The following is a 12,870-nucleotide window of genomic DNA, read 5'->3' on the forward strand; positions in this document are numbered from 1 at the left end:
ACTACTGTCAGAACACAAACAAAGCTGTCTTGCTGCAATCAGGGAATTTCTGGGTTTGAGACTGAAGTTTTTAGCAAAAACCCAGTCTTTTCATACAGGCTCCATTTGGAATGGAGGGCAGGGAGATTCCCAATTTGATCCTGTGTGGCTGGAGGGCCAGGGCCAGGGTCAGGCCAGCCCCATGGAGCCAAGGTCTCAGAGAGGCACAAGGGTTGCACACCTGGTTCATGCTCTGGGATAAGGGCACCAGTCAGCAGGGAAAGACAATGCCCTATCTCGTTTTCTGAGACTGTTAACATTAAAAGTAAGCATGAGAAAAGGACCTTGACCAAGTATTTTTAAGACTATAGCAATATTATAGTATTTAAGACTTCATAATAAAAATTCAGCACATTTGGAATTCATTTCATACAAATGATTGTCTACTTTTTCAAGCTGTTATTAAAAGACAACATTGTCTGTGTTGGAAAAGCAATTATTTAAATGTAGCTAGTTACAAAAATCAACTACACTACCTTCAGCTCATGTTTTTGCTTTAGTTGCTGAAACTCTACTGCTCCCACAGTGTTTGACATCAAATCTTTCATCTTTTTTTCATAATGCTCCTTTAAACGCGTTAGGTCATGAGAAAGCTACAGTGTATAAAAAGACACAATCTTTTCAAAAAGCTGTAATGAAACTTCATGCTAAAGCACTCACATAAATCATGCACACTGCCCCATCTATCTACTGATACAAAGACAACTGAGGGAAGACTATCACTGAGGGAAGCTCCAGTCTGAGGAAGGGACCATCGCTCCTGGGCACTGCTGAACTCGCCCAGGTGCTTTTCTGTGAAGACAGGGGCAAAGCCACTTAGACTAAGGTAACTACATTGTTATATATATCTTAATTATACTGTGCCTATCTCTTAAAATCCACATGGAAAAAATACATCAGCTTTAACCATAAGCATTATTCACTGGAGCACAAACCCTAGTCTGTACTTCAGACTATCCTTCAAAACAGTGAATCAGAAGAAAACTCAGAGACTGAAGAACCTGCAGATATTGCTGGCAACTGAGAACAAGGAAATTGACAGGGCAGTGAGTCAGGTAAGAAGACACTAACAGGATTCATGGTCTTTTAATTTCCACATGCATCATAGCCTCATTGTATGAACTTGGGTGTAACCATCTCGTACACAAATATATTCATTTGCAAGGTAAGGAAACTATCACAGAGAAAGGAATGCTCTGGAATACTAATTACCATTTGTTAAACGTTTTGACAAAGATAGATAAAAGAGGTTAAAATGCTACCAGGAAAGAAAAAAAAGGAAAATATTTGGTGTGCCCTGTAATAGAAGTCCAGTGGAAAACCCCTCAGCTTGATATCAACAGAGTTACTCGGCAAGAGATCAAAGCCTCAGGAAAGAGAAGGCCTACTGAGTTGAAAACAAAGGGACAGGCCCAGCATGTAGCTCCACTAGGCTGGGTCAGGATGCAATTACCTCTAACATGATGATTCTGACATTACAGCAGTATAATGAAGAATAGCATCTGGTTCACAGACTAGAAATATTTAACAGCACAAAAACCTTCTCTTCTTAAAATAAATTAGTAAATAAATAGAATAACAGAATAGTAAGAATCATAATGAAAAAGTGACTTTGAGGGAAGTCATACTAGCACTTAAAATTAAAAATCCCACCTCCAACCTTGCCATACTTTTCAACTAACACTAAAATTAAAAGTAGGGCAAGTCCCTCACAGGCTCTGAAAGGCTACAAGGCAATGTGCTGGGAATATACTGTAATATCCATCACAAGACCTGAGGAGAAGTGAGAGTTAGTGCAAGGAATGGATACACAGAAAACGTATATAAAGAAGAGTAGTGCCTGCCCATGTCAAAGTGCCAGCGCAGGCAGGGCTGGGGTTGGTTTTTTGTGTTGGCTTTTTTTGTTGTTTTCTTGGTTGTTTGTTGTGGGGTTTTTGCAGCAATCCTAAAGTTTGTCTTTCTTCATTCTCTGCCAAAACCCTTCCCTAATTTCCCGATTTCTCCATCTCCCAGCAACCCATCCAGGTGCAGGAGTCTCTCTGACTTTTCCATCCACCAGCTTAAGTGTTCCTCACCTCCTCATTACCATCCTCACAAGGCAATCCCCAAAACCTTTTGTCAAAGGCCTGAAAAAACCATTTGCAGGGCAGTACCCAAGGGCACACACCTCTCCTGTCATCACTCCTCAGTCTCTTGCTCAGACACTCTGTGCCTGATCCTGGTACAATCACATTCAACCACTGCCAACAGTTTTCCATGACAGATCAAAAAAAAAGCCCAAACAAACAGCTGCAACAGCTTAAGATTGTTCTAGTCAGAACAAAACCAAGAAAAAACAGAGGAAAAAGTACAGATTTAGGTGGGCTCAAGTCTTGCAGTTAATTGCTTACTCCCTGATTTCCAAAGGACAGACAACAAGGACGGAGGTGGGGGGAGAGCAGATAACACATAATGCAGGGAAACACAGACAGCAAGGCTTTTATTCTCATCAAGATAAGAAACCTGCAAAATGAAAATAAAGGTCCTATGAAATAACACCCTGTCTGCAACCCCTGCACATTCCAGCCATGGGGTGCTGAGGCAGTTCACAACACACAGCTGCCAAGTGGCTCTTGGGGGCCTGTCCCTAGTCAGCACACACTGGGGAGCCTCTCACAAAGAGGGTACACGGTGGCAGAAGGAGAGGAGCCAAGGCAACAAGAATGTAAGAGCCCAGGACTTCTCTCCCTGTGCAATGGGAGAGATGCAGTGAGGACAGGCACCTGTGTCACCTGTGTCTTCCAGCCTCCTGCAGAACAGATGGAGCCAAAGGTACCAGACCTGAGAAGTGTCACAGATGGATCATTTTAATCACGCCACCTCTCTTCTCTCCTAACAGGTAGGATTCTCTTTGATTACAAAAATTGTTTATTTTCAGAAGTTTTTTAAGCTCAGTCACTTTCAAACGACCAAAATGATGCAGATCTAAGACAAAAAGCTACGGAACACTGGTGAAGAGTTTTGTGACTTTCGAGCACCTAAAGATCCCAAACCTTCAATTCTTGTCAGGCTTGCCCTCATTTATTCTTCACATTATTTTCCACACTTATTTACCACTTATACTAATTCAGCAACTGCAAAAGAAGAGAAGGTGAGGAACTGCCCACAAGCAAAAATAATCTCATTTTTAATTTCATTTTTATCCAATTTGAGTTTTTTCTTTTTTGTAATAAGCTTCCATTTAATATTTTCACCTCTTCTTTTCCCTGTTACATTTAGTTGTGTACTGTCTCTTCCACACTGATTCACATCTCCTTTAAAAAGATGCTGTTGGCATTTGAAACTGAATTGAGGAAAAAAAGAAATATGGGTGAGAAAGGCAAGTGTTGGAAACCAGGATAACCTCAATGACTGAGCAGCACTGCAGGATACATACATGTCTCTTGTGGTTGCCTCGCAAAAAGGAGCTGGGAATTCCATTTTTACACTCAGAATCACTCTGCTCTTCATAGCTTTCAAACTCACTTGAGCTCCACCCATATTCCAGTGAGCTGTTTCCACCATCATCACCATTTTCAACATCATCATAAATCATTTCCTCTGCAAGAATTAAACCAAAATAAATAAAGCTACACTGAAATTTGTGTTTGTTTGAACACCAAAAACTTGCTCAGGATATGCTATAAAGAATTGTACAGACTTTTGTACGCACGTTAAAAATTCTGAATTAAATACAATATTCAAATAGCCAAAGTGGGTTGTCTTTGCTGAAATAGAGCAATAAAAAAGGACAGTGCTATGGGTACACACCACGATCCTTTTAAAAACATGCACTACTCAAATGACACTGTTGTGTTGTCCAAATCCTACAACAAGTTTTAGAACTTCAGAGGAAGTTTGAACTGTAGCTATGAACACATCTGCACTGAGAAGCATCATCCCTCCATTTGTAAGCTTGCCATTTGTCCCTAGGGACATCAGCGCAAATGACAAATGCTAAAACATTGCAAGAATCAACCGAAAATGTCACTACTTCAAGCAGAACAGATCAGACCAAAGTAGCAAGAAAGGTGTTACACAATGGTATTTTATGACTCATCACCACCAGTCACTGGAAGTCTCCCACATTTGGCAGTTACCTTGGTCATAATTTGCTCTAAAAACTTGAAGTTGTTCAAGTGTTGAACTTTTCAAGATCTAACCTTTTCAAGTCTATATTGCAAAGGCTAGCCAAAGTACCTCCTGTTAAAGACACAGGTCTTTCCATTGGCACAGATGTCAAGAACATAAATCTGACTCAAAACAAAATGGAAAATTTAGAGCCAATTGCTTATCAGGAAGCAGGAATGCACTCTACCTGCAGCATCATTTGTCATTACAAGTAGAAAAGTGTGGACATTTCTGCCAGGAATCACTATTGTCAGAGGTTAGGATGCAGCATTTACAACTGTCTCCTGTTAAATTCAGGAAACAGAAGCTGTGCTTTTAAGATTGAAGTTTCATTTAAACAGAGAAAAAATATATACTCAAAAGAAAAGCTGACGTGTTACAAATCCATCTAAACCCTGGATTTTAATGTTAACATTAATTAAATTTTTTATAATTAACACAGCAGATTCTATACTAATCTGGAAGATTCAGATTTTTTTAAAACATTTTAAATCCCTATGCATCTCAAGACTGTCCTTAAAATATTGTTACTGAAGAAGACATCTTAGTGGTAATCTAGCACAATGAATAATTTAAAAGAACCATCATAGTAAGTCAAAATAAATCAAGATTCATGCAAGTCTAACTCCTGTGCTGTCAGTATTGGGGCAGGATTTACGCCATGACTGCGTGAAAAAAAAACTTTTTTTGGAATAGTTGTGTCTCCCTAACAAAAATATACAAATAATAAACACCAAGATCACGAATGTAGGAAGATAAAACTTCCCTTACTACCTATCTTCTCATATTTTTTCAATGTCTTTGGGGACAAAATAAAAGTCAAAATTTTAATCAATGTCTTATGGGTTAAGCTAAAGATTCTGACCAATATGCTCAGCAGAGCTCTGCTCCATATCCCATAACCCACCCAGTTCAGCCACCTGGGCCTGGTGTACATGTTTCCTGACTGATCAGCAACAGCACAAAGATGTCCCTGCTCAAAGCAGCACAGTCCACTGAGGGAACTTCCAGTAATATAAGCATTCAAGTCATGAATGTAACACGGTACTTTCCAATAATAACTGAAAAAATCAGTAATAATTTGTAAAACACCTTGCCTGAACATTACTAAGGCCAAGAAATGAAACTGTTACAGCTTTAAAGATTAATGTGGTTTCCACAAAAGAAAGCTTAAGTGTTTTCTTGATTCATTAACAATTTCAGTATCAAACACCTACACCCTCTGAGAACCATGACAAGTAAGATGCTGCATTCCCAGTAAGCCAATCCACTCAAACACATAATCAGTCAGTAGCAACTGATCTTTAAGCAGACTTCACTATACCCAAAAACTGCAAAACAAATGTGAGCAAGAACTCGATGAAATAAGCTTCTTGAGCCCTAACTCCATCATTCCCAGCAAAGGTAAAATCTTGACTCCAGAAAATACTTTGAGATCTATTCTGCCCCCTCCAAACATGGTCTCAACCATGAGGAGTGGACTACTTCAAAGCTGAAATAAAACATTTCTGTGGAGTCACAATCAAGATGGCAAACAGCCACCCTGGACCATCTCTTCCATCTACCAAGCACTTATAAATTGAAGGGGACTTTCAAGGGAGGAGCTTCTCTCTACAGCCATGACAACGATACATTATCATACATCATCTGTTTAAACACCCTTTTCCTAACTACCTTGCCTTGTTCAGGGCACTACAGCTACAACACCCAGCACTATAATTCTCTAATATGCAGAATACACAAGCATTTGGAACAGTATCTATAAAACAAAGCAGAATTCAACTTCTGAGAAGTATAGGAGACCTGCTGAGATAAAGTCTTTTAAGTGTTAGTTTAATTCTGAACTTTCTAAGACCTACCAATTATTGATACAATTCCATTTACATTATTTTAGGTACTTAATGAACATATCTGTTCAATATACATTCAAATAATTCCATTTTACATTGCTTTCAACATTACAAAGACCTCAAACCTGGTTCAGAGTCTGAATCTTCTCTTGGCACATCATCGTAAATTACCTCATCCGGGTCTAAAACCAAGACAGAAAAAAACCAAATTAGAAACTTCCTAAAATTTGAATGGGACAAAGTGTTTGAGAGACATTTGGACAAAGCCCTTAACATGCCTTTAGCTTTTGGTCAGCCCTGAAACGATCAGGCAGTTGAAATGCTGTAGGTCCTCTCCAACTGAAATACTGTATTTTATTTTAAAGAATTTTGGTTATATTGGCATATATGAATACAATGGAGATATGACTCACCCTCCACTAGCATTTTGCTTGCACATCTAATCTTTCCATTAATGCAATAATGCACAAAGCAGTATATGGTATTTGTGAAATTCCAGAGTTTTATCTGCATTGCTTATGATGACCTTTGCTAGCCTGAGAACAAAAATCCACTTCAACAGCCAGCATTTCTCCCTCCTTTTCACAGAAGTATGGAATGTTCTGTGCCTGTCGAAGGCTGCTCATTGCCTTACTAAATGCCTGTAGGAAAGCTGCAATTGACTTTTTAAAAAGAACCAAAACTAAATAATGTAATGTTCATCATAGTACATATTAAGAGGCAGAACGATGATGCAAATTCTTCAGTCACTTCACAAAATATGCAAGATGAACCTCCAGCCCAGTGGAGGACATAACCTGTCCTCAAACCACACAGTCTCTGTTCTGGTTTAAAATGCAGCCGCCAGCCAAGAATCAAAAGCACACACCAAGACAAAGTGGCAACTCCTTCCTTTCCATCTCCTCCAAGTATTTATTTAACAACTACTGCACAAGAAGAGCAATTTCAAATACAGTTGCAGATCAGACTCTGAACTGGAGCTTATTTCCACTGCACATGCACTGATGGAGCCAAATGACTTCCAAAAAACAGTTACAAATGATTCCACAGATTCCAAAAGGTGGAAAAGTGAATGTTACCTTTATTCTAAAATACAATTTTATGACACTGTTGAATGTTCTAACTGGTACAGCTTGGTTCTGGAACCTATCTGAAAACATACAGTAAAAGTGAACATGGACATTCCTATAAAATCTGCTTGTGCACATAGATACACACATACTGCTGATCACAACTTAAAACTGACCGCCTCCTACAGTTGTACTTCAGGGCCCACTGATACTTACTTTCCATCCATGCTGTATTTGCAGGATCTGCAACCCATTTGGCCAGGGCATCGTCCTCTCTCTTGGTCTGGTTATCTTCACTTGAAAAAAAAGGCCATAAAATAAAAGAAGTAAAAGTTACACCACAATGTTTTTAAACATCCATGAAGACTAGACAATAAATATCTTTCTTTTCTTCTAGTCTCCACTCCAAGGCTGCTGATTACTCAAAAATGTTGCTTCAGTGCATAGTTGGGTGATGAATAACCTATTCTAATTAATAGTTTGAAGATTTTAGTCAGAAAATTGAAAACACTTTCTTTACAATCTTAAAAAACACTTTGCTTTTGAGTTAATCTACCAGAACACAAGAAATTTTCTCAGAAAACAGTGAACTGAGAGTTTCTTTTTCATGGTAAATAGGACTAAAGACATTCTGGGCTGCATCAGGAGCCATCAGGCAAAGCTGTTACCCTCCTCCACTTGGTGCCAGTGAGGCTGAACCTGTAGCAGCATGTCCAGTTTTGGCTTCCCAACACTCCCCTGATAGAGAGCTGTGGAGAAATTGAAGCAACCTCTAGAGAGATGCAGAGAAACTGAAGTCAGGGACTAAAGCACATGGTTCACAAGGAAGGAGATAAAAGACATGGAGATTATTTAGTCTGGTGAAAAGGATATTATGGGGTGATCCAAGAGCAGCTACAACTATCCACAAGAGAACTACAGAGGTGATGGAATCAGGGTTATTTGTTGGTTTGGGTCTGTTTGCAGGGGTGTGGCACCCTTTTTTTTTTTTTAATGCCAGACAAAGGGGGAATGGTCAACAGACTGGCCACTGGAAGATTTGGGTAGGAATTTTGGGGGGTGTAGGGAGGGGAAGGGGGGACGGAAGGCAGTAGAGCAGGGAAGACTGCCTGCGGAAGCTGCAGCATCTCCATCCTTGGAGGGTTTCAGGCTCAGCCAGCAAGGCCATGGTTGATCTGATGGAGTATTGGCAGTGGTCATGCTGAAAGCAGCAGGCTAGACAAGATCTCCAGCAATCTGTTGCAGCTGACACTGCCATCATTCTATAAAAATTCAACCCAGTGTCTTCAAAAATGTCATGCACAGTTACACACACAAGAACCCCAACTAGTGCTGATTTTAGTACACAACCAGAATTACAGGGCTAAGAAAATGAAAAAAAAAAAAACCAACAAACATGGAAGCATTACACAAGGAGAATAAAATACTTATTAAATGCAAGCTTTCTTAGGAATTAAGGTTTTACAAATCACTAAAATATGCTGAACTGGAAATCACCTATTTTGAGGGTCCTCCAAGTTTACAGAATTATAATGACATTCTTCGGTTGCTGACTGTGTACCTGCCAAGTAGAAAAAAAAAAAGAAAATGCTTGGAATATCATATTAGTTTGGTTCAAATGGCACATTTTAGCATAAGAAACTGATTTTACTAGTTCAGTGCTAAAGAATAATCTCCCTCTTTGCAATAGTTTTATTCTTACACGTGTCTAAAAAAATTTAGAAGTTACTTCACACCATGCATTTTTGAAAATTAAGTAATTCAAAGACAGCCATTTGTCAGAAGAGCTGTTAAGAGGAAATTACAATGTCTGATGCATTTAATTCTATCTCTCAAACATATATTCCTCTACAGGTAATAAGGACCACACAAATATTTACTTTTTCTTGACAGTATTCCTAATAGTGGTAAAAAGCAAAGGCTGAAATAAAGGCTGGAATTACAGAAGAATTTGTGCCTAGATACAGAAAAGTATACTCAAAATACAAAAAGGAAAAGGCAGGATATGGGGAGCTTTCTTTCCCTACTCTCTTGACATTAAGCTGTCAGCTTTGTAAACTCTGAGTACAAAATGGATCTCCCATTTCTGTAATAATCCATAGTTATTTCCCTTTCTAGCTTCCTTTTCTGCCTTAAAATTGCACTAAAAGACAAAGAGAATTCATCAAATCATCAAGGGAAAAATCCCACAGCAACTCTAAATCCACAAGAATTGGAAAATAAACAAACAGAAATGCATATAGAAAAGGCAAAAGAGGAACTTTGCCAGGACCTAGAAAAACGAATAAAAGATATGAGAAAAAACCATTTGGCTTGAACACTGAACTCTGGATCTGGAAATTATTTCATTATGTTAAAAAAGGAATTAGCATTAACCATTCCCACACTCATCCAGGGTGAGTGCTATACAGGAAAGGTACCTGAGGTTAAATAAGCATTCCCCTTCAAATAAAGCAAGGTGTGTAAATACAGTACCTTCTTCATCTACAGAAACACTGCGTACAATGACAGGACTGGAGTATGCTGGCAGTATCAAAGGTAAGTTGGATGGCACAGCATATCCACAAGGGACAGGAACAGAATATCCACAAGACAAGTTTGGACTTGCACATTCATCTTGAGGACTTGGTTCTGGTGATGAAGATGGATCCTTGTCTTGGATCGGGGAAATATTTATGACTGAGTAGGGATTTACTTTGGCCGGAGTGGCTTCTGCAGCAGGTTCTGATGTTTGCAGCTTCTCACTGTTTTCTAAATTATCAGCTCCTTCAGTTGAAAAATTAAACAAAAATATACAGTTTTACTTTTCATACCTGTTCAAGCTGCTCTAATAGCTCTTTGCAAGTATGCTAAACACTGACTGGCTCTTTACTACACAAGTTGCTTATAACCTATGACTCAAAATTCTTCTCCTCATGCCTACCCCTAAAGTATTTCTTGTGTTTTTGTCTGGGCTCACTGGAGGGACATTCCTCAAAGAGCAGTCCTGAAAATGCTCTGTTAAGAAAAGGGGGAAGAAAATAACTTGACAAGTTTTCCTCTTTGAAAATGTATTGTTTCCTTTTATGCAAAGTTCCCAGTATTTTTTGAGACAAGCAGAACCACAGGCCCCTCTGAAGTGAACTGCAGAACTGCATCCCAAGTGATCAAATGATTTTGAGCTGTAAGCACAACTCCACAAAAGGGTGAGTGAGCAACAGATGCTCAGGGAAAGATGGTGTTTAAGTTCCAGGCTGTCAAACTGCACAGTACCTGAAGAGTTATCTATCCTTAATTGCCATAAGCACAGTGAGTCTGCTTACCAAAGGAAATTGGATCAAAGTAAGGAAAATCAGCTGTTAGCAACTTGAGCAGAATTTAGCAATTTCCAGACTACACCTCACCACTGGGAACATCTGCATATGTCATAAAAAAATATTTCAATATTTAGCAACACTTCTGTTCATGAACAAAATTCATACATTCAAACTCCACTTAGTTTTATGTATATCTCAAGCTCAGAAACTAGCAAGTTTAGCTGTGGAGCAGCTTATCTCAAGCCATCAATGTGCCTTAAGACCAGCAAGGGTATAAAGTTTCTCTGTAGCAAGACACTCAGACTATGTCCAATCCATTGGTTCGGATGTCACACTTGAATGGGAATTTAACATCACAGGAATTACACACAATGGTCACTTGCCCTGTCAGATCTACCATGACTGTAACTGGCAGGAATATTCAAAACACTTGCATGGTATTTCCATATGTGAGAGACTGAACTATGACTCAAAACAAATTGACCATTTTTGGAGGTTCCTGGTGCTTTGCTAAGTCCAGGTGTGCAAGCCTGCAAAGGGAAGGTGGTGAGTTTTTGGGTGTGTAATGACAAACCCCTGCATAAGACGGAGGGGGTGAACTTACCACCACCAGAGGCTACAAACTGGGCTCTGAGGCTGGTAAGAGGCAGACCTTGTGGAGACAGGATTGTGCCTTTTATCACACCAAATTGCCCTCCCTTACACACACGCCCTCCTCCCAGGGAAGGTCCCATTCACACACAGCCTTACTGACACGAGAAGCAGCTGCCTTAGAAGAGGTCATAAACTATGAATGACTCCTGAAGTGCCCCCAGACTCATTCCTGAGGCCTTCCACCAGAGAACTGCACATGATCAAAAGACAGTGTAAAACTTCCCCCCCACAGAGAACATGCTTGGGCACTCCCACCTGAACCTGAGAACATATTAACCCACCGGACTTTGTATTTTGTGGGCTTTTTCCCCCACCTCCGGGCAGATCAAGACCTTCAATCATCACTTCAATTAAGTCTCATCACAGATCTATGGGTGGTAATTATGTATCTCCCTACTCTTACCCTATCTTTCTCTTTCTTTCTTTTTTTCCCTTTTACGTTTTCTTGAGTGGTATTTTTATGCTTTCATATTGCCTTATTACTATAGATAATAATAACGATAACAGCTACGTATCTGCCTTCCATTGCAACCAAACTGCTCCAAAATAAACCCAACATGTGCGTATTTACAAACACCAATCATTCAGTCATGGAAAACTCTTGTTAAAGTACTTTTATTGCACGGACAAGAAAAGGCATCCTTTGATGAGTTTTGACTATTTAGCCCAGTGGAGGTGCAGACCAACAGGCTGACTTACCTGCAGCACCAGCCTCTTGGTGCTCTATGTTATTTCCAGGAGCGGGAATAGGTGGCACAAGGGCTTGCCTGTCTGCTTCTGGTATCTCATCTCCACTATCAAAGTCAAACTGTTCTCCCTCGTCCTCCTCTTCATCATTCGGACCCGTGGCTTTCGGTTCATGCTCTAGAACTGGGTAAAAAGACATACCTTTGGTTGTTTGCTCTTAATAATGATTTCATGGGACCAGTAAATGCTCCACATTACAAATGAAGCTTATACAATGGACCCTTACATTTTGAGGTGACTGGCACAGAACAAAAGTTCATTGATATGTTGATAACCTCATGCAGTTTTCAATAAATCCTTTAGTGTAAACAAGGACATTACTTGGAAAGAAATTAACAAGGGATAATGCAAATACCCTTGCTTTTGTCATAATGAGCCAAAAGTTTTTAGAAAAACACGTAAAAAGCCAACTTTTAAATGAGAAAACTTCACAGATGAATTTATTTGCACAGGGACTTTGCAAATTTATAACTTCAAGTCATTTTTCCTTTCTATTCTTTCCTAACAGTGTCCAAATATCAGTGACAATAACTTAGTTCACACACTCCGTTAGATACCAGCAGATTGGTTTTCCTACTCCAATCTGAGACAGTTTTAAACCAAAGACCTCATGCAACATGCCATCAGCCCTATTACCACACACAAGTGAATTCTGATGAAGGTAGGGTGGGGTACCTTTGAGGCAGTAATGGCTGAAATAACAACACCCTAACATGGATAGGAAGGGTGGGTTTGGGGTTTCTTTGTCTTTGCTTGCGAAGATGCTGTAGCACAGATTTGGCACTGTACGTGAGGTGGGGGAGAGGGAGCAGGAAAAAGTACACGGCAGTTTCCCTCCATACTAGTGGGGAAAACCCATGAAGATTTAAACCCCCTCATGTACATATTACACAAAACTATATTCTAAAATAGATAAAGATGTAAACACACAAGTATGTTATAAAAATTTACCTGAATGTGATAAGGTCCCCCCCTCCCCCTCCTCAGGTAACACAAAATGAAAAATAAAGTCTTGCAATGACAATTGGATATGCAGCACCATGATGATATTATCAGCTATCCTAC

General features: G+C 39.6%; 1 protein-coding gene across 4 annotated transcripts in view; it reads right to left on the reverse strand.

Annotated features, from left to right (window-relative positions):
• ARHGEF10 (Rho guanine nucleotide exchange factor 10) overlaps positions 1 to 12,870 on the reverse strand; it is a 109,042-nt gene that overhangs the window by 66,028 nt on the left and 30,144 nt on the right. For all 4 annotated transcript variants that reach the window (XM_082302621.1, XM_082302620.1, XM_082302618.1 and 1 more), the window contains exons 3-8: positions 11,758 to 11,928; positions 9,584 to 9,874; positions 8,606 to 8,669; positions 7,325 to 7,404; positions 6,164 to 6,220; positions 3,455 to 3,618 (exon numbers count right to left, since the gene is read on the reverse strand). In XM_082302621.1, the coding sequence (XP_082158747.1) occupies positions 3,455 to 3,618; positions 6,164 to 6,220; positions 7,325 to 7,404; positions 8,606 to 8,669; positions 9,584 to 9,874; positions 11,758 to 11,928 (827 nt within the window). The remainder of the gene's footprint in view (positions 1 to 3,454; positions 3,619 to 6,163; positions 6,221 to 7,324; positions 7,405 to 8,605; positions 8,670 to 9,583; positions 9,875 to 11,757; positions 11,929 to 12,870) is intronic.

The sequence above is a fragment of the Coloeus monedula genome (genome assembly GCF_965178545.1).
Source record: "Coloeus monedula genome assembly, chromosome: 2".
Taxonomy (NCBI): domain Eukaryota; kingdom Metazoa; phylum Chordata; class Aves; order Passeriformes; family Corvidae; genus Coloeus; species Coloeus monedula.